This window comes from Eucyclogobius newberryi, unplaced genomic scaffold (genome assembly GCF_026437365.1).
Source record: "Eucyclogobius newberryi isolate DKJ021-1_F unplaced genomic scaffold, fEucNew1.0.hap1 SCAF_9, whole genome shotgun sequence".
Lineage (NCBI taxonomy): Eukaryota > Metazoa > Chordata > Actinopteri > Gobiiformes > Gobiidae > Eucyclogobius > Eucyclogobius newberryi.
Window position 1 is genome coordinate 24391355 of NW_027316532.1, and position 25668 is coordinate 24417022.

The 25668-nt window shown below is 40.0% G+C and overlaps 1 protein-coding gene across 1 annotated transcript in view; it reads right to left on the bottom strand.

Moving 5' to 3' along the window:
* Window positions 1-2442: 2442 nt before the first annotated feature.
* ap1m3 (adaptor related protein complex 1 subunit mu 3) overlaps window positions 2443-25668 on the bottom strand; it is a 64074-nt gene continuing 40848 nt past the window's right edge. Inside the window, exons 6-12 of the mRNA XM_072438914.1 lie at window positions 24102-24228; window positions 18804-18946; window positions 17075-17146; window positions 16020-16178; window positions 11200-11325; window positions 8844-8919; window positions 2443-3718 (exon numbers count right to left, since the gene is read on the bottom strand). Coding sequence (XP_072295015.1) covers window positions 3696-3718; window positions 8844-8919; window positions 11200-11325; window positions 16020-16178; window positions 17075-17146; window positions 18804-18946; window positions 24102-24228 — 726 coding nt within the window. The 3' untranslated portion in view covers window positions 2443-3695. The remainder of the gene's footprint in view (window positions 3719-8843; window positions 8920-11199; window positions 11326-16019; window positions 16179-17074; window positions 17147-18803; window positions 18947-24101; window positions 24229-25668) is intronic.

Sequence of the window (25668 nt, forward strand, 5' to 3'; positions counted from 1 at the left end):
CTGCAAGGCCTTAATGATGAGTTTTCGGCGCCGGCGTGACATGCCCTGAGGTGCGTCGGAGCGTAGGCCAGGACAGGTTCATCTTTGGAGTGAGAGAGGGAGCGAGAGAAGGGTGCAGGGAGAAAGAGAGAGAGGTTTGTGCTGAAGAAGGCTGCGGGGCTGTAAAAAGATAAACATCGAAAGGTTCTGACAGATTCATAATGAGGCGTTCAGTGCTATAGCCTGGGGATGGAACCCACAACCTCCTAGCAGGGAGGCAGGAGTGCTGTCTAAGCTATTCATCTACTGAACAGATGGGAATATATCGCTTTTTAAAAATTTTACTTGGGAGGTCAAAGTGGGAGATTTGTAAAGCCAAATGTTTTTTTAAGATTGAATACTTTTCGTCACTTGTTCACAAGCGGCTTCTTCAGTTTGTCTGACGAGGTTCTCCAAGTCAGAGGAACTGAAGAAGCCGCCTGGACAGATCAAGTCCCCAAAATTCTATTATACTTTACTTTGGGATCTACCTGGACGACTGCGGGATACACCGTCTTCGTGTTAGTCTCTCCCGGCTGACAGACTGTTAGTTTAGAGTAAATAACGTATTTTCTGGACTATAAGTCGCACCGTTTTTTCACAGTTGTGGCCGTTGTGCGACTTATACTTATATTTATACTTATATACTTATACTCTGGAGCGACTTATATGTGATATTATTTGTTATTTTCACACTTGCAACCGGATTTCATCCTCCAGTGCAACTGTCTTCTCTATCATGCATTTTTTTGGCTGGTGCAACTTATAGTCCGGAAAATACGGTAATTATGATAATAATGAGCATTCAAAGATAAACTCAGTAACTTCATGTGCACACCAGATTGTCTCCATGATGTTAGTATCGCTCTGCCCGGAATGTTCCACAGCATGACTCGCCTCAGATATCAGCCTGCTTGTCTCCAGGGAAACCGATGTGACTAATGAGATACCACGGAACATTCCCGACAAAGTAGAACGAAGGAAAGTACTCGCTAGCGCTGCACGGTATTGGATATTATTGCAATATTTCAATTTGGCACAATAATTTCACTTAAACACAAATGTACCTATCTTTATTTATTCATTTGTTTATTTTAAAAAAAACTTAACAGTGACAAAAACCAACCCTACTAAAGACTTAATGTGGATAAAGTCTGTTTTAATTTTAAATGAATAAATGGAGGGTCTTGATGTCATGTTAAATTGCGATACTGATATTGTGTTAATGCCAATGTTGCAGTAATGATACTTTTACAATATGTAGTAGTATTATGCCAGAGGTGGGTAGAGTAGCCATAATGTGTACTCAAGTACGTAAGCGTAAGAGTAACGTTACAGTAATATTACTCAAATAGAAAAAACAAAGTAGTGACCCAAAATAATAAATAAATAATAAATAAATAAAGAGTAAAAAAGTATTTGAAGAAACTACTGCTTGGGTACTGAGTGCACATATTCTTGTATAACCAAATAAGAAGTAAAAATATGAAATGACTGAATCATTTAATGTTCATAAAGATTTGGTCTCTGTAGAATTAGTCACAGTGGGAAGAGTAACAAAAAGATTTACCGTATTTTCCAGACTATAAGTTGCACCTTTTTTCATAGTTTTGGCTGGGGTGCGACTTATATACTTAAACTCTGGAGTGACTTATATGTGATATTATTTGTTATTTTCACACTTGCAACCGCATTTCATACTCCAGTGCGACTTATGTATGTTTTTATTGCATTATATTATAGCATTTTTTGGCGACTTATACTCCGGTGCGACTTATAGTCCGAAAAATACGATACTCAAGAAAGACTGTCTCAACGAAATATTATTCATGTAGAAGTAGGAAAAGTATTGTGTCTGAAAAATACTCCGAAAAGTAGAATTCCTGCGACCTGAACGTAAACAAGCAAACGATGAATGAACATCTTCTAAGTGCAGCTCTGCCTCCGCTGTCATGATTAAACAAAGCCCGGTGTTTGTAGTTGACATTTAAAGTGTTGTTAAATCATTCTTGGAGCTGCACAAATTACATCAGAAAAATGTCTAACCTTTACGTTGCCAATACTCTCTCCAAAAAGGTTAAAATATTGATATAATTTCACATTTTGCACTCGTAATTGCACAAAATAACGTATATATCCTCGTGATGAAAATGAAACACTTGACACACTTTAAAGAAGATACAAAAACCTTTATTTCCAAATATATCCCTTTGCATCCTATAAGATAAAACAAGTCGATAAATTAACACATTAAATTATGAATATTTTAAAAACCCACATTGATCAAAGTGTGACTCGTCGCAAGATACATTTTTATGATTGCAAAGAGGAATTTATTGTTCCTCTACATGTTTTTCTTGGCAGTGCTGTTGAAATCCATGCATGTTTAGCAAAAATACGGGAAAAAACATTCAAAAATAAAAATAAAAACTACTTGCAGAGGTCAGGCTTTTAAAACTGAAAAATAAGTAAAAATATTCCCAACGCAAAAATTCCTTTTAATTATTTCACCGCGTTTCCAGCTCGCTCCAACTATTCGTCCTTGACAACGTGTTCCCCCGTAAAACCCAGCAGTTCAACAGAAGGAAAAAAAAAAACAAGAGCAATTGTTTTTTCGGCACGGCTCGTTCTTTTAGTCTCTTACAAGCCGATTGTGAGCGCCGCGGACAAGGTTACAAGCCCCGTGGGAGTGCGTCGGCCGTATTATGTTGCGTTGCCAGAGCCTCAGACAGTATCGTGCCTTATTAATCATTGATCGAGTCGGCGGTGTAGCTTTCAGAAGAGCGGTGGATTGAGTTCACAGTGCGAGCGAGTTGATGAGACGGGAGATTTTCCTTTAAGGCAACCGATGTATTATTCAAACAAAACAAAAGAAGATGGTGTGAGGAAAAAGAAATTCCACCGAGCGGATTTTGACGAGGTTTCGGGAGTTTCAAAGTGATAAATATTGACGTTGCTGGAGTAGTTTGCGCGGTAATGCATGGAATGGAAGCTTTTGCGATACAAAACATGCGTACGTACAAGAATATTGCGTACGTGACCTTCCGCGTTCAGTTTGTGATGTATAAAAGGTCAAATTGACAAGGAAATGAGCCAGAATATGGTCAAAAAAGCTCTGATTTGTGGGTTTGAGGGTTTCAGACATGAGACGGAAAGTGAGCAAGTTTGACCACGTTTTGCGTTTTGTCTGTACGCGGATTTTGTCGTAAGAATTGCACGTAAAGTTTCATACACGAGACCCCGGGACAGCAGCATAAGTCACTAAAAATGTGGTGTTTTTTGTAAACAAATCCAGTTTAAACAATAATGATTTCTTTAGCTGTAAACTTTGTATTCTTTTGGTCTGATAAGTATGACTTCTAACTGCAATGGACATCTTAAACTTAAGCAATCCACTGCTTAACTCTACACTCAACAGTATTTGTTCGACATAATACAAAAAAGAGTCCAGAATCACAGTGATACGTTTACACTTTACACAATCCGGAGAAGTCTTTTACCCAGCTTTACACAGAACTGTTTGAGGTGAGCGTGTTTTTGAAGTCTTCTCGCCGGTCGCTGCAACACATTTGGCGTTTCTCCGCTCGCCCTCTGTCGCCGCCGCAGACGGTTCAGGGGGTTCAGAGAAATGGGGAAAAAAACAAAAAATTCCACTCCTCGAGCAGCGCCCGTGCCCTTTAGTTCGTCCGGAGCTGGTAATCTGCCAAGAAATGTAACAGCGCAGCATTAACACACACACGCATCGCATCCCTGCCAATAACAGCCTTATTAATTCCCCCCAAACAAGATCCGCGCTAATACCAGCCCGAGCGCCGCGCCGCTAAGTCGATTCACGGCAATTGAGCGCATTGAAATTCCACGCGGCGGTCGCTGAAGTGTGGCGCTGTTGAAACAATACCTGGAAGCGGCTTTGGCTCCCGCGATCCCTCATTCAATAAACTGAACGCTTTCCTTTTGTCTCACGGTTTTTTGATGTCATTTTCTTCTAAAGGCGATTTGAGTTCTAGAGGTTTTGAGAAGGGCAGAAAGGGCGTGGGCTTCTCCTCCGCTTCCTCTGAGCACTAAGGTGGTCAAGTCCTGTAAAGTGGTCAGGTTTAGATGGTGATTTCCCCAGCGGCGTTGAAGGATGGGTCAAATGCACAGAGGTACGGTCATTTCCCATACGTCGGATTAATACCGTAAACTTAAGAATACCGTATTACCAGAGTTGTTATGTGTGGATCAATACCAGAATATCAATACTGACTGAGGTATTTAAATGATTATTATGTATCGTGATCACATTTAAATCGTTTTGAAATGACAGCGTGAAATACATTGTTTATGTTTTAGCTTATCTGCACATGATAAACACTGCCAGGTAAACATACTGTATAATTCATGTTTAAATCAGTCGGGGTTAAAAAGTTCCCTGGTATTGGCATCACTTTAATGCACATTTGTATTCAGGAGCTAGAGAGCTAGAGATACTATTACTATTGAAACTCCAGTGGGGTTTGTTTCAAAAAAGTCACTGTTATCCAGCTTAAATGATACAAAAAATGTATTGAAAAAAATACTGATTTGAAGATTTGACTCTGAAAACAGAGTCTATTATAGCTTTTTGTCCACTCAAAGTCACTTTACATTGTATAATTCATTCACTTCCCTGCTACAAGTCACAGCTGCCCTGAGGCTGACAGACATCTGTGGCTGCCGACCTTAACTAATGACCTCCGACCCATCCCTCACTCCTGGGATTGAACCGTGGATCTTTTCGTCGTCGCGTGATACACTCGATGAAACATTAGCTAATCCATTGGGTGAAATGACAACGCAATATCCATCATTTCAACTGTCATTTTTAAATATTCCCCCCCCAATTATTCCGACTCGCCACAAACGTTTGACTAAAGCTGCTCGATAACGTTGTCGTCACGCATTGCCGCGATCGTAAGGTGCAGTTTTGACTTACAGACGTGCTAATTATCTGTTCATCAACTCATTAATAAGTCAGCAGAGGCGTCGTGATGAGCCGGGCATTGTTTTAATCAGAGCGAACGCGTCTGTTAGCGCTCTCTCCTCTGTGTCGCTCCGCCCACGCAGCCAAGATGGAGGAAAGTTGGTTTCTGGGGTGTGTGGCTCAGATCAAACTATTATTATTATTTTTTTTTGCCTAGTCCTGGCAGTAATGCAGTTTTTCTCCTTCATAACAAATGTGTTCTACAGTCCCATCAATACTATCGCTGTATTTCTGTGGATAGGCTCGGCTCCAAGGTGCTTTTTGGAGCCGAGCCTGTCCACATTAGTCATTATTTGTATTGTTATTGGCTGTTAAACATGAGGTTGCTTTGGCATCTCAGGTTTTAGAACTTAAAATAAACATCCGTATTTTCCGGACTATAAGTCGCACCGGAATATAAGTCAGTATGAAATGCAGTTGCAAGTATGAAAATAACAAATAATATCACATATAAGTCGCTCCGGAGTATAAGTATATAAGTATAAGTCGCACCCTGGCCAAAACTATGAAAAACGTATAGTCCGGAAAATACGGTACTTTCTATCGGCCACGGTCTTCACTACTGGCTGCAGAGGGAATTACCACGGGGCTCCTCCTCCGACATGCTAATACAAACATGCACATCAAATGAAGTTGTCTGGATGGCAGAAATGTTCAGAATGAGTCTGCTGATCATTTATGGGCTTAAAAACAGCACAGGAGATCTCCAAATGTCCAACTATGATGACCAAATCTGGGGAAATTTGAAACATTTTGTGACGCTTGAAGAAGGAGCAGAGAAGATGACCTCAAAAACAGAGTTCATGAAAACAAGCGTGACTGAAGCTAAATACAACCCAGATGAAGAAACAATGTCGTAGCAGTTAAACGTTTGCTCAAGCGCAATAGTGTGACCTCTGTTCAAAGTGTTTCCAAATACAATGCAAAAAGTGAATTCTGAATTGAACTGAATTGAAGAGTTCCCCACTGGTCTGGCCCCAAGTCCCCAAATGCCTTCCACTGTTCCCCCCCACCCACACAATCCTCTCACTCTCCCCGTGTCACCTGACGGCAGTGAGATCTAAATCAGGGCAGACACTGGAGTGGGCCGGCGGTCTCACAAATGGGCTCCTTCCCACCTACAGGTGCTTCCCCGCTGTCACCGTGCTTAAGAAACCTAAAGTGCTCCTAGCTCTGGGGCCTGAATGTGAAATTATAAGGCAGAGCTCGCAGGCTTGTTAAGTTCTCCTCCTTGGCTTCCAGCGCGGTGTCATTTAAAGCCCCCCGAGGCCTCAGCTCGGGGGCCGACAGCACCAGGTAATGGATATGATGGATGCTGCTCGGGCCAGTTCACTCAGAGGCCGAGCGCTTAATACTGACACACACCCGTTCTGACACGGCTCAAGAGGAAACGCCTCATTTCACTGTCACATTATCCCACGATTGTGTTTTCCTCAAAGAATTCCAAGGATAGTCCACACTTGTACATACAGTAACCTTCTAGAATTACAGCTTTTCATATACCGTATTATAAGTTGCACCTTTTTTCATAGTTTTGGTCGGGGTGCGACTTATATATTTATACTTATATACTTACTTATACTCCGGAGCGACTTATATGTGATATTATTTGTTATTTTCACACTTGCAACCGCATTTCATACTCCAGTGCAACTTATATATGTTTTTTTTCTTCTCAATTATGCATTTTTTGGCTTATACTCCGGAAAATACGGTACTCTTTCTTCCCGATTTGAATAATTTAGTTAGTTTGGCTCAGTTTACTTGTTTAGTGTCTGTTTTATGTACGGACACATACCGTATTTTCACACCTTTTTTCATAGCTTTGGCCGGGGTGGGACTTTTTACTTATATTTATACTTATTTACTTATACTTCTTCTTTATTATGCATTTTTACTCCGGTGCGACTTATAGTACAGAAAATACAGGTACATTCATATTTTGTTTTTCATTATTTGGAGCTACCTTATCTATGGTTTTGTTTCATTTCAGGCCTGGTTTTGTGCCATTTTAGAGCATTTTAGTCATCATTTAGGCTCAATGAAGTCCAGGTTTAGATCTGGTGGTACTCGGACAGCCAAACATTATCTTGGTTGCACTTGATGTTACAAATTATAACTACAGAGTTGTTTTGAGGAATATCAAGCAGTGTTGGTGATTAGAAAACAAGACCATTTGCGAAATCTTTCCAAAAAAATGCAATATACATGACAGAACCGAGCACCGTTTTAGCTTTTCCGATGGGTTTTAAAAAATGTCATTATCGTCAGAATAATAGTAAATAAAGTCCCCTTCACTTCTCTCATCATCCCACGCCCCTTTTCCCACTCTATTGCTGTAATCCCGTGTACAACGCTGTGTCACGTCCACCGCTTTTCCCAGATGCGCCGCTTAGCTCCGGTGCTGACCAGGCTTTATCCCGGCATCGTTTGAGTCATTCGCAGAGCGTCGTCTGTGCTGGTTCCGTCTGCTGAGTAGCTCCACTAAATTGGCAGCAGGGGGAAGCGGGGAGGGATCTCTGAAACTTTCCGTACGACAGCGCGGTCCCAATTAGACCCTTCTGGGACGAGGGACCTCTTTTAAATATAGTTTGTCAGAGTTAATTAGTAACTTCAAGTGCGCTGCGTCACGGATCGGATTTCTGCGTCGAGCTGATGGGCACGGCGTCTGATTGTTGAGCAGTTTAGTGAACGCAGATATCGCCCGGCTATCGTTTGATCCTAATGCGCTCTAATGGGAAAGCGGCCCGCGTAATTACAGCGAGAAATGTTGAGCTTTATCCAAGATGGTGCACAGTGACCTGGACCTTTCTGCAAACAAAATCTTCATGAGGTCATTAAAAGTTGGAAGAGAAGTTACGGGCCAAAATACAACTACCTTTTTTCATAGTTTGGCCAGGGGTGCGACTTATACTCCGGAGCGACTTATATGTGATATTATTTGTTATTTTCACACTGGAAACCATATTTCACACGTTGATTATTTTCACACTGACAACCACAAGAGGGCGCTCTAGGCTCTAAGCGACGCAGAAGTAGAATCTGCACTTCCTCTACCTCTGGAGTTTGTGGAGTTGTTTAGAAGTGACACAGAGGAAGAAGAATTCAATGGATTTAGTGATTTGGGGTAAAACTGATGCTTTGGTAAACTTGTTAGCATGTTCTTTATGCTATAGTTATCTGAATAACTGTTAATATGTTACGTTAACATACCAGACACTTACCACAGTTCATTGTCTGTGCGTCATGTAGCTGAAGGTGTTAGCGTTAGCATACGTACACCTATTCACCATGTTCTCTCATCTGTTATTATCTTAAATTGCATTTCAAGATGAAAAGTCTGTTCTTGGTCTTGGATTTTATCAAATACATTTGCCCAAAAATGCAACTTATACTCCAATGCGACTTATGTATTATTTTCTTGCATTTTTTGGCTGCTGCGCCTTATAGTTCGGAAAATACGGTAGTCTGAACTGAGACGTACTGAATTTATCCTCTACATTTGACTCATCCTTCAATGTCGCTGGGGAAAACTAGTAAAAAAAAGTTGAGAAAAATCTGCCTTTTTTACATCTAATTTAGAAAAAAACAACAACATTTCTGTCGGATGAAGAGCTTTGTGTTCCATCCATCGTCGTCTTTGCAATATCAATCATTGCATAGGCCAATACTGTTGATATTTCTTCAACATATCGTGCGGCCCGAGCAGAAACTGATACTCAATCTCTTTAAAGTCATGTTTTCCAGTGTAACGTACCGCGCTAACATTCGATCATTTAGAATCATTTGCGTTTGAAAAGTACATTTATGAGAGCGTTCCCACCTCCACTTTGCGTGATGTAGCGCACCCACGGCAACGCCTGGTAACCGCTCTTCTCAATGATCTTCAAGTATCTCACCTACGCAGCAAAAACAAAAGCATCCGTCACGGTCCATTCAGTGAGTGGATTAAAAGCAGAACAGAAGCAGTCTTGCAGGAAGCAGGCTATTTATCTATAGATTAGTCTGGATAAACAACAACAACAAAAACTAGTGAGCGTGACAGTTTTACATGTTTTTCACATTATTTCTTTGTTTGCTGGGAAATATTACCATCAGTTTTACATTAGTTAAGAGTGTAATTTTAAACTTTTCTTCCCTGGCGGCCAAAATAATTCTGAGTACATGTCGACTCCATCCATATATTTCATTCAGCATTTTTGCACATATTTTTCTGATATTTTGACACTTTGAGATTCAATTAACGCAATTAAGTCGTCATACATTTGTATTCGTCAAATAATTACTGTTATTTGTGTACATTAGATGCGCTTGACCTCAGTGTACAGTACGGTCGTTAAGTAACAGTTCTGAAATCGCAAAGTGTGATGTCATAATTCTCAACCAGGAAGTAAAATCAGAAATCCACAAAAATAGTTTGAAGAAAGTTGAACAACATTTGAATTATGCTTATGTGCTTTACTGACAAAAGTAGCATTTTATTGACCAATTGCTTGATTTTCTAACTTTCTGTTGGTTGGATCAGCAATTTTGTAAAGTTCTACGAAGTTGATGGGATTATGTATTAGAATAAAGTGATGTTTTTATTCATATTGAACTGAACCTGTCAAAATAAGACCAGTAATGTGTCTACAACTCAATTTTAGACCAATTTTCGCAGTCAATCAATTTAAAAAAAAGTGTTTTAGCGTTTAGTGTCTTTAAAGTTATGCAAATTTATACAAAATCTAGAACAGAAACTAGATACTAATTTGAAGTTTTGATACAGGAAACATGGAATTTAAACTTTCCTGAATAGGTTTAAAATGCTCTTGAACGAGGTCTTATTAAAGAAGCTACAATCATTTTGCTTTGTAATGTTAATTCTGTGTCATTGTGGTCTCGACGAGGAGCTTTTTCCCTCCTCGTCGAGTCCCTTGTTGAACTGTTACTACCATGACGACGCCGTACTGCATTACATACATTCAAACACGGGGCTGAACCGCGTTGTCGTCGGATGGATTTTACATTAACTTTCGTCCCATAAATCCCATCTTTCATGATCTTGCTGTCCCCGTCGCGAGTGATATTTCAGTTTTATGAGACGCGACATAAATTCCGTCTTAACATAATTCTGGCGAGGAGATCGTAAACTCAAACCTTTTGTAAACTGCGTGAGAGAAGACTTAATAAGTTATCCATTTATTTGCCTTCTCACTCCATTGCACTGCCATGTAAAACCAGTCGTTAAAGAAGACCAGAGATAAACCCAGATTAACCACAGAAAATATCGAAAACATTAAAAAACAAGGTGCTTTTGGCAAATCGGCTTCATGTGAATGATTCCAAAGCCTGGTTTAGGGACATTTACCATTGTATTTCACATAATTTGCTCATTTTATCTGCGATTATGACTGACACTGAGCATATTTCACCAGGGCAATATCAATTTCTAGGTTTTACTGGACAATTACTTACAGAAATGTTGAAACCACAACAGTTTCCCATTTTATCTACAGATATATTACATACTTACCAGAGATTATACTGTGTCTGAAGCTCATATACAATTTTAAAAGTAGATTTGATTCATTTTTTCAAGCTTTTATAGTAGAAAATGAATCAAACATTGACATTTCTACACTGGAACTTCAAACCAGCCGCTTATTATTATCATTTTTTGTTATAAAGAGTTAAACGTATTAGTATTTAGATTGAATGTGAGTGAATATTTAAAAGTGCCTTGCAGATATGGCCCTTGTAATGGCAAAAATAAGGCAAGGAAGCGAGTTGCTTTGTCTCAATGTTAAGGTGATTTAATCAGGCGTTTTCTCAGTTCTGCCCCCTCGTCCCAGGTCCCCCCTATTATATACATTAGTCACATGACCCAAAACACACGGACAGTTACCGGTCAGTCAGGTGGCGTGGATACAAAGGGACAAAAGGAACAGGGGTTTCAGGAGACAATGGATAACATTTTGCATTGATTCAATTCACATGTCTCGCTCTTTGTCCTCGTGTGAAACCAAACGGGGCCTGGCCTGGGACATGTAAATCTCCAGGTCAAGGAGGGGCAAGCTGTATCTTTAGATGTTAAACATAAATCGAAATTGAAATAGAATTGAAAGTGAAAAAGCAAAGGGCCAGATTATATTTTTCCCACAATACCCTGCGCTCCCGTAACCAGCGGTGACCAGTACCTGAATGCCGGACACGGTGAAATACGGGATCTCAAAGTTCACGGTGATGGGTCTCTTGCCCTCCAGCTCGTCGCCGTCCACGCTGGGCAGGCCGAAGTGCGCGCGCATCATGTACTCTTTACCGCCCTGCGCAGGGGAACAAAGGAACAGCAGCGCGACAGGATGAGCTACGGCGTCTGGTAAATGATGAACTAATGCGGATCAAAGATGGAGATTAGATCGTAGGTTAAAGACGTGTTTATGTTCCTTGTGCTGATATCAAAGTGAGTACAAGATAGTGACGAGGCGGAACAACAACACGTGTACGCTGTAGCGCCAATAAAAATGTGATGGAGTATTAGTTGTTATGCATGGACCGTGTGTGTCTGAAAAAATGTCAGTTTTGATTGATTGATAGTTGATTATTATATGTCTTCCTGTCTAATGTGTTAATTAGGCCGGCGCAATATATCACAGTTGAATTACAGTTTGAGTTCGGCTCATTTAGATTTAAGAACGTGCTCTGCAATTAACAAAGAATCCTAAAAATATTGTTATAACCTGTATTTTAATCCTCTACATGTATGTTCTGAAACGCATGGGATTCTTGTATTATTATTTATTAGTTTATTATTCATATTTCTTTTCTTTTTTCTTATTACTTTTTAATTTAACATATAAAACACAGAGCAGAACATGATCACAGAGCAAAAAAGTAAATAAAAAAGAATAGAATTAGCACAAAAATGACAAATACAAATCAAAACAAGTCCAAATTAATTCAGAATTTGATTTTTTTTGTTTTGTTTTTTGTTGTCCATAATAACATCAATTCAGTTCAGCAAATCTTAACGCTCCCAGACAGAGTTTATACAATGTGCACTCTGAGCAGAATCCTACTTTTTTAGACATTTTATTATATCACAAATCTAATCACTGAACTTGACAGGAAGAGCCGCCCCGCAACTCAATTTTTCCCCCCGAAAATTGTGTAGCGCTGGCATAAATACACTTTGTTATAAAGAATCAGCATCAAAGAGACTCTTGTAACTCTTGTGGTCACTCGTTTTACCATTTAAGTCCTATATTATCCGTCACTCAAGTATAAATAAAGTAACTGTATGATTGTTATTTCATGTTTGAAGCTTGTGCAAAGAAAACGACTACAAGAAATTCAAATTCTGTGCACACAAAACATGCCTGGAATGGAGTAAACCAGTTTAAAGATGGGCTGCAAAGTTTTGACCAAAAAAAGTTGGTTAATTTAGCCAAACCTGAGAAAACGCCATAGCAACCGCCTTGGTAACCGAATGCTTTAAGAGCGGTTGCAAAATCAGTGTCGTCACACCGGGAACACGCTGTAGCCGCACCCTCGTTGTTCTCGTCTGAAATGTGCTAAACAGAGCGGAATTTTACGTTTTACACGACGAATCTTGCAATAACAGATGTGAAGCACTGCACTGCTCTCAAGAGGGAAACGGGCTCTTTGAGGGGCCAAAACGGAAGAGTAGAGGACGTTTTTGGACACGATTTGTCCCGGACTAAGAGAATGTTTTAGGAATCCCAGCTCGGTGATGTGTGGCAAGTCTGGTCCAGTGCTACTGACATTTCACAGAAGACCAAAGACTAAAACCTTGCGAAGTAAAGACTTGGATATGCAAGATATTTTCACGTCGCAGTTGTTTGTGCTTTTCGTAGTCGGCGTATGCGGCTGTCTGACTGACGCCGTGTGCGTGATGTTGTTGTTCACGGGGAGAGTGCTAACTTTATGCATATCACTGGTTGTAATAAATATACCAGGAAGTTGAATGGACCGGTGTGTGGTATAGTTATCTGCAGTAGTTTTCTGAATAACTTGTCTGGGAAGTGCGTGTCAGTGCGCGTACGCTGCGGACTCCATCATCCACATTCTCGTCTCCTCATCGTCATTCTCATCCGCTCCATTTTCATGGTCTGACGAGGCTCAAATATATGAGGCAGCAGCTGCAGGATATGTTCTTCAACATATGCTGTTCATCATCTGTTAAAATCCGCTCACTTGTCGAGGATTTAGTTGTCGCTCTCGCTGTCCACTTCAGTGTAAATATCCTCAGTGTTGGCTAGACAATGTCCCGGTGTGACGACACATTTCCGGGTTAGGTGAAGGCAAAAACACGGACGCAGCAAAAGAGCGCAATTCTTTAAAATAATAGTTTATTTTTTTTAAGCAGAGTATCTGAATATATTAAAGGCGGTATGGACGATTTTTCGGCGATTTGAGAACGCAGGCGGAAGTGCGCATGCGCACTCAGGGCCAACACAGAGACATAGACATTACAGACAGTTCACGCTCACATTCATTCACTAGGACCAATTTAGAGTCGCCAATTTTACCTAACACATGCATGTCTTTGGACGGTGGGAGGAAGCCGGAGAACCCGGAGAGAACCCACGGTAACACGGGGAGAACATGCAAACTCCACCCAGAGAGATCATGTGATGTTGGTCTGGTCTGGGAATCGAACCCATGATCTCCTTCTTGGGAGGCAAGAGCGCTAACCGCCTTTGCCACCGTGCACCCCGCTATTAGCAAAATGATGCTAATGATGCTAATTAATATATATTTAAGCTTGAATCTTCACAGTGATGGCAATTTTATTTCAGTTTTGTCTTAAGTTATTGGTCAGAACTACTGTGGAAATGATGTAGTTCTAGCACTGATTTAGCCCTAATTTTGACCTGGAATAACCCTGTTTGCACCTGATTCAGCCCTGATTCACTGGAATGGAGTAAAGCAGTTTGAATAAGGCTAAAAAACAATAAAGTATCAGTAAGTTATGCTTGTGACGAAGGAGCTAAAATGATCTAATGACAAACTAAATCTATTAAAACACATGACAAGCTTTGTAACATAAAGTTAAATCAATCTTTCTCTATTTCCTTGCGAGGGTTTGTTAAATATTACCCCGGTACTTCACGAAAACGACGTCTTTGTTGCGAGATTGACAAGAAAACATACGCAGCGGTAGAAGTGGAGCCTCGACGTGCAGCCTCTTCAAATTCAAGGATAAAACCGCTGGAGGAAGAGGCTGAAAAGTCAGCGTTCACAGTGGCTTGTGTCTGTCAGCGGCAACGACCTTCCATTAAAAACCCGGCGAGAGCGCGTAGCTCCACAGTGTTCAAAGGTTGACGGTGACACGGGGAAAATTGCTGCCCGGGCTGGATGATAATGGCTATCGTAAACCCTCTTTGACAGGCGTGAGGCATAATGAATTACTCAGGAGATACCCAGGCTTGACAGATAAAAGAAACATCAACTGAATTAATGTGCAACATGTTTTTTTTTTGGAAGATTGTTAAGACTTTGGCACAGGTTGTTATCAGAAGTGTGGGAAAATGTGTGCGTGCGTGTGCGTGTGGGGTCGATGAGAACATGATAAATGGGCGCCGTCTAATATCTGTCACGCTACTCCATTCTCAGAGTCTTTCGGGCGGAGATAAGATATGGCGTCGCGCGGCTGTTTGCCTCAAAACTCAGATAGCGGCGGAACATGATGATCGCTCTCGAGACGTAAAAATAATCTTAATAAAAGTGCACGTATTAGGCTTTTGCGGGTACGGCAGGAGCTACAGTCACGTTTTAAAACAGTGAATGTGTAACAAAGTTTGTACAAAAACGGAAGGCGGACGTGGGTGTTTTTGGTCAACGCTATTAGCAACGTGATGCTAATGAATAGATACATTACACACTGGAACTCTTTGGACTATAATCTAAAAATATAAACGTGTATATATATCTAAGAAACAGATCAGGTGTTGCAAATCAAGGAGGAACAGTCTTTTGACCGTGTTCACAGATCTCGTCCAATAAAGGAATATTTGAGAGCTTTTACTGGAGTATTTTGGACTTCTTTGAGCAGAAACACGCCCTTTTAAATAGTGGCTGGTGTGGAACAGGGTCACACTGCCTCTACATAAATAATAATAATAAAAAAAAGAAAAAGACTCAACCATTGAAGTGTGACATGTCGTAAATGTAAAACAGAGTATGTAAAACGTAAGCAAAAGGTGTTCAGAACCATCTTTTTGTTGTTGTATGAAATTTCAAGAAAGATATTTATAAGATTTCTCTCTGCTCCTTTTCAGCTGTGATGGTCATTTATGTTAACGTAAATAACACACAATTGAAATAAAGAATAATAATTTGAGCTTGAATCGTCACAGTGATGGCAATTTTAGTGAGGTTCTCTTCATTTCAGTTTTGCATTAATTTGGAGACTGTTTCATCTATATTTTTGTCCACCTTTGGGTAAGTTATTGGTCAGAACTACTGTGGAAATGATGTAGTTCTAGCACTAGTTTAGCCCTAATTTTGACCTGGAAGAAACTAATCCACATCAGAAAACTTAAACGTATTAAGAAAAAAATTACACCTGTAGAACCTAATTTGACCTTTTCTGAACTGTTTTGCAATAGTCTTAGCCTAGTTTAGAAGTAGTCTAAAACCCTGTGGTAATATAAAAGAAACTGTGGGAAAGGAGGGGTCCAAACTGACAATTCCTGCACAAGGTTATTATTATAAACACTTTCGGGCGTCCGGTCTTCGCCAGGCAAATGGTAAAATACATGTTGGGAAGTCACCAGTTCATTTTTCTGGAATATTAAAGAAACTACCATTATCTTGTGTTGAAAAGTACATTATATGGCTTAAAAATTGTGTTTTGATTATTACAGTGGAATAAGAGTCTTAAACCAGAATCACTGTGTGAATGTGAGAATGTGACACTTTGACTTGCACTACAAAGACACCAGTAAACATAAGTCAATTGTATCATTTGGGTTATTAGTGGCGTGACACTTACAGGGAAGGACTTGATGTTCCACTGCACCACGTTCTTCTCGGGGAGCCACTTGGCGCTGCCCATGCTCGTCTTGAATTTGGGTGAGTCAGCGTCGCTGGGCACGGGCACCAGAATAGACACGTTGTTGGCAGTTGATCGACTTTTGAACTGACTCTTGGCCTGCGGGGAAGAGAGAGGGGAAGAGCGTGTCAAAAGGTCTCGCCCAGACACTGCACAGTGCGAGGGTGAAAAGACGCGGGCATTCGTTATGTTTATGCATTTTGTTTTTTGCGTTTTTGTGCTGCGTCAGAACAGATGGCGAGCGCTGTAAATCACCTGAGATGTGTGTTATGAATACTAAAGAATGGACCGAGTGGAGAGCCAGAAGAATGAGCTTTTTAACTGTCCAAATGCAGCTGGTGTGCCCTGTTTTACCTCTAATTACTGGGCCCATCCACGTCCCATTAACACGCATTTATATTATTGTTTTGAACACAAAAGGCCCATGAATATGTGATTTTTGACCATATTCAACCCTAATAAAGCTGGAGTGATTCCGCTTTCATTAGAAACACTAAACACACACGTTTCCTGAGTCATTTTGATGTAATTCTTGCTGTGTCAGAGCCGTAAAAACCTCTATCCTGAGCAAGTGACATGCTTTGAAGTCTCTACAGTCTAAATGACGATTATTTGATTCGTAAATTAGTGGATTCCAATAATCGTTTAGCTGCAATTAATCGATTAACTTGTTTCAGCTCTAATCCAAATGCAATAAAACTGTGGTTTGGAGCTCAGACTGTGCTACTTCTTTCTGTGTCAAATGGCAATTATGAAAAGTTTGTATAAGGTAAGCAAAATAATATTGAAGACAATTTGTATTTGTTAAAAAAGAATTTCAAACACACTTCTTGAATCATTTGGCTTATAGTACATTTATGCACATTATGGAAAGCCAAGCCAAAAAAACACATTTGGATGAATAATAAATACATCTCAGGGACGGACTGGACGCCATAGAGAGCTTTTAGTGCCTCTGCGTGTGTGTGTGTGTGTGTGTGTTGTCAGTCACTTACCTTCACCTTGATTTCTACACGACTGTGAGAGAACTTCTCAATCACACTCTCAATCCATATGAGCGGCTTCACCTGTCACAGAGGAGCAGAGGGGACAAGGTCAGCCAGGGGCGCCGGGATGAACGGCAAAGCGCGTCACCGAACTGACACAACGGGCACGGCGGGGCACGGCGGGGCAGACAACCGGCTTTCTAAAGGAACTTCTACTTTTACTATAAGACGAGCGCTGCTTTTGAACTGGGATGCAACTTTTGTTTACGACTTTGATGGGAAAGGTCATTCATGTACCCAACTTCTGAACCAGCTGCGAGACCAAAACATCATCATCGTCAAAGAGAAAGAGCACCCGGGGACGATGATTAGTATTTGTATTTTCTTTTTTCCATTTTTTTTTTAAAGAAATAAACACAGAGAACGAAAACAAAATAGAAAGAGCCTTTTCGAGCCTGAATAAGAAAACCTTTTTCTAGATTTTTTGAATTTTGTATCTACTTACTTGCTTGAAATAAGATAAGATAAGATAATCCTTTATTGTCCCACATGGGGAAATTTCATTGGTGCAACGCAGGTAGATACAGAGGTAGATTCAGAAGAACAGATCACTTATAGGAAGTCTGAAAAACACTTTCAGTAGAAGATCTCCTATAAATAAAAACTCCCATAGACAAATAAATGAATAATAATAAATGAATAAATAATACAACATAATAATAACATCCAATGAAAATAATTTAATAAGTAAATCACAGCACATTCAAACCATAAAAAGGAGTCCAACCTAATCCAAAGTCTATCAAATTAGTAAAAAACAAATATGATGACCTTTGTCCAGCTCCAAAGACCTCCTTTTAACGAGTTTCTAAATGGTGTAATTTGGTAATATTCTAGTGGGTGATCAGCTCGTGCTGTGGAATCTTTTTAACCAAAAAAGTGTGCCACGACTCAAAAAAGATTGAAAAACACTAAACTTAAGTTTTTACTTACGTTTTTTTTTTTAATTTGAGATGCTCAGACTCTTATCTGGAAGTCATTTTCAATCTAAAGGTGCGAGTCTGAATTTCGACAGCCCTGAGCTAAAGTAGAAGTTATACCCTGAAACGTGCTCTGACCTTGTTCACTTGTTGACCTTGTCACTGTGAGGAAGTGCCTTGTTTCAGCCACTCCCTCACAGCAGCTGGTAAGCACTTGATTAACATGTGACTGGCTTTGTGGTTTCGAACCAGGTTTGAGAAGGTCGTTGTAAACAGAGGGTGAGTTGCATCTTAACCCCACATTTCGGTCGTTAAGGTCCTTCACATGAGATGTCTGTATGATCAATAAAGCACTTGTGATGGCACTTATTGGAGTGACAAGGATGAGAAATATGAATTGGGAAGGTTACACAGGCATGGGAAGGTTTTTGGTCATATTTCCACGTAATTAAGTAAAACAAAACACTTCTCTTACTTATTTATATACTTTTTTATTGGTTTCTGTAGACCAAAAACCATACAATGCTTAAAAGATTTTGCTCAAAAACATTTAGACTTCATGAGGTTGATAAAACACAAGTCATTTTGATGATAGTGATTTGTTTGCCCATAAATCGGCTTAATACATGTCACATCACAAAGTCAAACATGCTGTGGATTGTTCTCCCTTCACAACACAATCTCCCACAACAATATTTATGGAATAGAGTTGTATGAATTTGGAGGAAATATTGACATCGAAACGGCGGTTCACTTACTGTAGTGTTGAGGCGGTAGGACATGAGTTCGCTCTCGCCATCTGGTGGTATGAAAGAGATGGTGCGGTCGTTCTCGAAGCGCGACAGGCGGACGCACTGGTGGAACTTCACGTCCTCCAGCTCCACTGTCTTACTCTTCTCTCCTGACACATGCGGGGGAATAAAAAAAAAAGAAACAACCGTAAGCGGGCCAGAGTGATTGAAAGCTTTCGCGGACTCACAGGGGGATGCGCTCTCCATCTATTCGAGGGGAAATCAAGGTCAGGGTAATGATGACTGACAAACATCCACTCAATCTCTCCGGCAGGCACTCACACTCCCAAATCCACCCAGCTCGATCTAGTCAGCAACCGGACAATTATTTAGCAGATGTGAGGGTAAAGGGACACGCACAATGAGAGAAAAACCTGCTGGAATCAACAAAAGTAGAACTGCATGTGAGAAACATTTAACGTGTGCGAATTCAATATAAAACTGTACATTCCTATGTTACAGTGTGGGGATATCCAAGTCAATGGCATTCAGGGACCAATATTTATAGTTTAGAGCAGTGGTGCCTAAGCTTTTTTCATCATATTGAAGCAGAGATGAAGCGGATCACTGATTAGTATTGAATTATTCCCTGTATGGATCACTACAGACAGGTGAATCATTCAAATGTGTGAATTTACCACAGGTTAAACTGAGTCAACAGACCTTTAAATTGCCTGGCAACTTCAATGACACACTAACATATTTGATATTGGGTTTGTTTTTATAACTTGTAGTAGAAAAAAAGTACTGCTTTTGGTCATTTGGGCCGATTCACGAGGAAGCTGAGGGTCAAGGACAATATTGGTTCCTTGATCCGTGGTTTGGACATGTCTAGTTTAGAAGATAGAAAAGATAGATGGATAAATGATTATATTTGATTTGAATTAAATACAGAAAGTAAACATTCTGATTTTGTCAATTTCCTAGCTTCTGGAAAGATAATTTCTCTTGGGGAGATAAAATGTATTCAGGCCTTAGAAACACAGGTCTACATTTAAAACTAGCTCACATCTACACTGACTCTCTTCTCTTTTGTTCTGTATTCATCACATGTTCAGGCAATTAAACGTTGGATTTACACATCTTTTTGGACAAATCACTTAAAATCCATGTTATCCAATTGAAACACAAATGTATAGACGATGCAACAAAGACATTGTCACACTTTTACCACGACTAATTGGCGTTGCAAATACAGCTTACAGTCAACCACAGAGTCTCAATGCGAAACCATAAAAAGCAACATTTTCAGCTATAGTTTTTAGTTTATGAGTAAAATATGTAGCCAGAAGCCACCATTCTCGTCCTTAATGGCGGCTGCTGAGTGGTCAAAAACCGCCTTAATGGGAGTGGGACTGTGGGCCTTCAGCAAATCCCCCCAATCTCCCCGTCAGCTAAAGCCACCGCACGGATCCCAGACCAATAAGACCTGCCACGGACAATATAGTGCGTGCGTGTGGGTATTCATCGCCCTTCGCCCCGCCCCGTGCGTGCCGTGTGTGTAGATGCGGTTAACCTGCTCATTGTGCTCTATTGATTTCTGCTTTATTGCTCGCGTGTGAGACTTGCTTAGGTGAAGTCCGACGAGAAAAACACGCCCGGCGAAGCTATTACGCGGAATTATTCATTTTCTCTGCCTCTCCCGGGTTGGTTTCCCTCCGTAATTGTCCCTGACTCGAGCGCAACCGGCGCGCTGTTATTGCTGCAGAAAAGGTCATCCGGGACGTCCTGCCATCGAAACAACCTAAGGGGGCGCAGAGACACGGAGACAGGTGTTGTTGCTGTGTACGTGTCAAAGCCCTGTTGAAAACACAGGCGCCGTCCCCCGCGGCTAGAGCCTACGGGCTGTTCGAACGGCTTTCTTCACCGTTAATACACAAGATATACACACGCCTAGTCCGCTTCGGGTTTGCCTCGATGGACTTTGGTCAATATTATGTCGAAAAGATTTGAAGCGAGATGGGATTGCAGAGGGACGTAGCCACAGGACAATTTTATAAAAGAAAGCACACACGATGGAGATGTCGAGATTAATAGGTTAATTGTTAATATTTTATTTACCCTATTTTCCGGACTATAAGTCGCACCAGCCAAAAAATGCATAATAGAGAAGAAAAAAACATATGTAAGTTGCACTGGAGTTTGAAATGAGGTTGCAAGTGTGAAAATAACAAATAATATCACATATAAGTCACTCCAGAGTATAAGTATATAAGTATAAATATAAGTATAAGTCACACCCTGGCCAAAACTATGAAATACTTACTAGTCCGTAAAATACGGTATTCATTTATTTAGATAAGAGACAGTGAACATCTGATACATATGTAAATGCCAGATTTAAACCACAAGCTAGTTTCCACCTGTGGTCCCTGGACAGGTTGATGTGCTAATTAAAAGGTAACACAATTTACAACAACAATACAGAACACATCACAGGCGCACAGATCACAGACAGCAGCTCCACAGGAAACACATGGGAAATAGAGGACACGTTACGGGGGAAAGACAGGAGCAATTCACTACCACAAACTCAGGGTGATCAGACAGAGATGTGCACTCATTAGTTCACAACTTAGAAATCATTCATTTCAGTATAGAATATTAAAAGTAAAGATTATATACCATAAATAAATAATAATAAATCCATAAAAATATATGAAATTGAAAATAATAATAATAATAATAGTTGTGGCTTGTGGTCATGTTTATAGCTTGCCTCATAAAAAGTAGGTGTATTTCTTTAAAATGTAATGCTTTTGACGTTCAATCCCGAGCTTGAAACAGATGGCTAACTCCCAACCAGAGAAATTACATAATGTGGCTTTAATTGTAATTTCCCTCAATAGTATTAACAAGTAACTAGGGTCGCAAGATTACTCGCAATTGAATTGAAATAGTAAATTTGACAGGTGGCAATGAGCAAACACTGTCAAAATACTACAATGTCAAACTCTATTTCGATACCAAAAAATAGGTTTGATAAAACTGAGATAAAAGGTGAAATCTTTTTAGACAATAGTAATTTCCATCCATCCATCCATTTTCTACCGCTTGTTCCCTTTCGGGGTCGCGGGTGACTGGAGCCTATCCCAGTGACTTCGGGCCTTAGGCGGGGTACATCCTGGACAGTGGCCAACTTGTCGCAGGACTAACACGGAGACATAGACAATAGTAATTTACGACAACAAAATAATAGTGCTTTCTTTATGGTAACATTTGGTCTTATACTAGTTCTGATAACGCTCGAGATCATTCTAAAACTGCTCAGGGAAGGTCCAATTTTGTCCTGTTTCTTATTTGTTTCAGCATCAACACTTGCTCAAATGAGTATCCAGTTCAACATAACCTTAAATATTGAATAGGATCTGACTTTCAATCTTGACCACCCTCGTTTATAGTGCCCCGCCACCAAAACGGATTGGATTCCTGTCGTTTAGCGCCTCAAAATCCAATTCAGTATGAAAATGCGTGCGCTCGGTGATTTCAAGCCACTAGAGGGCAGTGACGTAGCGCCTGTTCGCGTTCCACTGCACCCAGCTGAGATAAAAAGTGCAGATCATGCCTTATGGTAAACCCAGGATGACTGTGGAATGAGAAGTAAAGTTGTTTTAAAGATGTAAGGGTAAAGACATGTAAATATGTGTGCAGAGATGCAGCACACGTCCGCACTCTTTGTTTTTGATCATTATTCCTGATCAGTATTTCCGAGGATGCGTCGGTTCCCAGACCGCTTCGACACAGCGGGGGGATAGCGGGCTGCGTGTATAAAGATACCCACCGCGCCACACCTTTTATCCGCCAGGCCCGTAGCCCAGGGTGAAGATTAAGTCGGAGGCGAAAGGGCTAGACAGCAGAGCCTTTCCCCCTTTGGTGCTGATCTCCAGGGGGCAAGAGCTGGAGAGGGCCTGACGAAAGGTGCCACGGTGAGGCTTTAATGGGAAAAACGGAGCGGGAGTGAAAGGTGGAGAGGAGATAAAGAGGTAAAACCGGGATTGCGCAGACCCCAGAGCACACAAAACTATCCAAAGGTGGAGTGTGAAGGTGAGTTGAAAGTTGACACTGAAAACTACAGTGGGTTTTCTGATGTAAATGAACATTACCTCATTGGTTCAAGAGATTATTATTATATGACAACGACAAAAAGGAACATCTCGATATGTTTTTGCATTATCTCCAAGTTATTTTCACAGATTGTGATGTTCAACCAGCATGAGAGGAAAAGGAAGACAAAGAAATATTAGAAATCAGGGAAATATTAGAAAATCTGTAAATAATTGATTAGCAATAATAACAATTATGTTTGGGAGTAATTGATTTAAGAATTGATTAAATACTGAATAAATACATACTAAAAATGTCCAAAACTTTGAGACCAACAAACTCAATACTCAATAACAACTATGATACTATATATATATATATATATATATATTTTTTTTTTTTTTTTTTTTCATGTGGTGTAATAACAGCTCTGACAAAGCTCAAGGTCATTTAAAAACTGTTCAGGAAAGGTCAAATTTTGTGATTATTTTTAGTATCAATACTTGCTCAAATTAGTATTAGTATCTGATTTTTTTATACTTTCAACAACCCTAATACAAAGTCAAAGTTAAAATGTAGAGAAAGACTGGACTAATACCTATATTTAAACCAATTAGAAGAGGTTTAATGATCAGCCGAATGTAAAATGTTGATAAAAACTAACCAATAAAGTTCAGAAATATGAAAGTATCTCCTTATTTCAAAGCTTACAACAAAACTCTTTTCATTTTTATCTTAAATAAGCTGCATTTTTGTACATAAACAATATAATCAATACTAAAATGTGTATATGGCTTCAACATTCACAATATTACACCTTTAGACGATACACTCAATATTACAATTTTCTATATCTCCAAAAAAACAATTGCAATATCTATTTTTTATAAATATTTCCAACGTTCAGTCGAGATCAAATCACTATCAAAGTTTATATGGTAAAAACGTGGCATATCATATTGAAATGGCACAAACAACAATGAGACTTTTGCGCATTTTAAAACACGTTGTGATGTGAAATTGTGCAGAAACAAAACAAAGACAAAGCTAAAGTCGGGAGCAGTTTGTGATCGAACCCCTTCAGTCAGTCCTTGTACACACTTTTTAACACCTACAGGTCAAAGATAAAACTGCAACTTGATGAATTCCGCTACATCCTCAGCGTAATGTGGGTGTTATGTGAGCGTGATTGATCCGTGTCCCGTGCTCTCGGTTACTTACGGCCTGTGATCTCGAAAAGCACTTTGTCGTTGAGGCCCAGTCTGAGCTCGGGCATTCCGGACAGAACCACTTTGAGCTTGACGGTTCCCACAATCTCACTGCGGAGAACGCTGCCATTTGCACTCACCTGGAGAGAAAAGAGCAAGCAATTACCGTACTTTCCGGATTATAAGTATAGTTTTGGCCGGCTTATACTGCGGAGCGACTTATATGTGATATTATTTGTTATTTTCACACTGGTAACCGCAAGAGGGCGCTCTGGGCTCTAAGCGACGCAGAAGAAGAATCTGCACTTCCTCTACCTCTGGAGTTTGTGGAATTGTTTAGAAGTGACACAGAGGAAGAAGAATTCAATGGATTTAGTGATTTGGGGTAAAACTGATGCTTTGGTAAACTTGTTAGCATGTTCTTTATGCTATAGTTATCTGAATAACTGTTAATATGTTACGTTAACATACCAGACACTTACCACAGTTTGTTGTCTGTGCGTCATGTAGCTGAAGGTGTTAGCGTTAGCATACGTACACCTATTCACCATGTTCTCTCATCTGCTATTATTTTAAATTGAATTTCAAGATGAAATGTCTGTTCTTGGTCCTAGATTTTATCAAATAACTTTCCCGCAAAAATGCGACTTATACTCCACTGCGACTTATATATGTATTTTTCTTCTCTATTATGCATTTTTTGGCTGCTGCGATTTATACTCCGGAAAGTACGGTAGAAAAACAAAAGCTCAAGTTAAGAAGAACAATAGATTATGTGAGATTTGTGAATTATAATGCAGATATAATGACATGAGGAAAGTGCATATCCAAATGTGTAACGTAAATGTGCAAAATGAGGTCTAATCACAGTTTACTTTAAAGGTGCACCAGTGTTGCCAGGTCAGCACAATCAGGTGTACTGTTAAGAGCTCAAAAATATTGTTCAGGTTGAGTAATGTTTCAAGTAAAATGTATTAATTTTAGAATAAACCTAATGAAAGTCATTCACACCAGTGTTGTCACAATGCTAAGATTTCAAACTCCATTTCGATGACATTTTCAACACAAAATAACAGCACGTTTTGTACTAGTTCTGCTAAAGCTCAAGGTCATTTTAAAACTGCTTTGGAAAGGCCAAATTTAGTTCTTATGATTTGTTTTAGTCTTGTCACGTTAGTTCTAGTATCTCTAAGTATTTGATTTGTGATTCTTTTGACAACCCTAATGGTTCTGTTTGAGCTTCTGTTTGAGGTGGAGCAGGAGCTGAGTCACTGGAGGAGTGTTACTTTCATAAAGACAGTGGAGAATACAACGGCACCGGGCGTTCTGCAGGTTTGGGCGGTTTTGCAGACGCTCTTGTTCGGGTTTGGCAGCTGAAGCCTGGCATCCCTGAGGTGAACTGTGTAACTTCTCTGGGGAGGGCTGGGCAACTGCACAGACGCATGATAGTGGGGCTGAAACAATAATGAATGTAGTGTTGAAATAATAACACATTTTGCAATGAAATAATCGTTATCTGGACTATAAATAAACTACAAGACATGCCATGAGCCGAGAGAAAGGTTTTATTATTCAGCGAA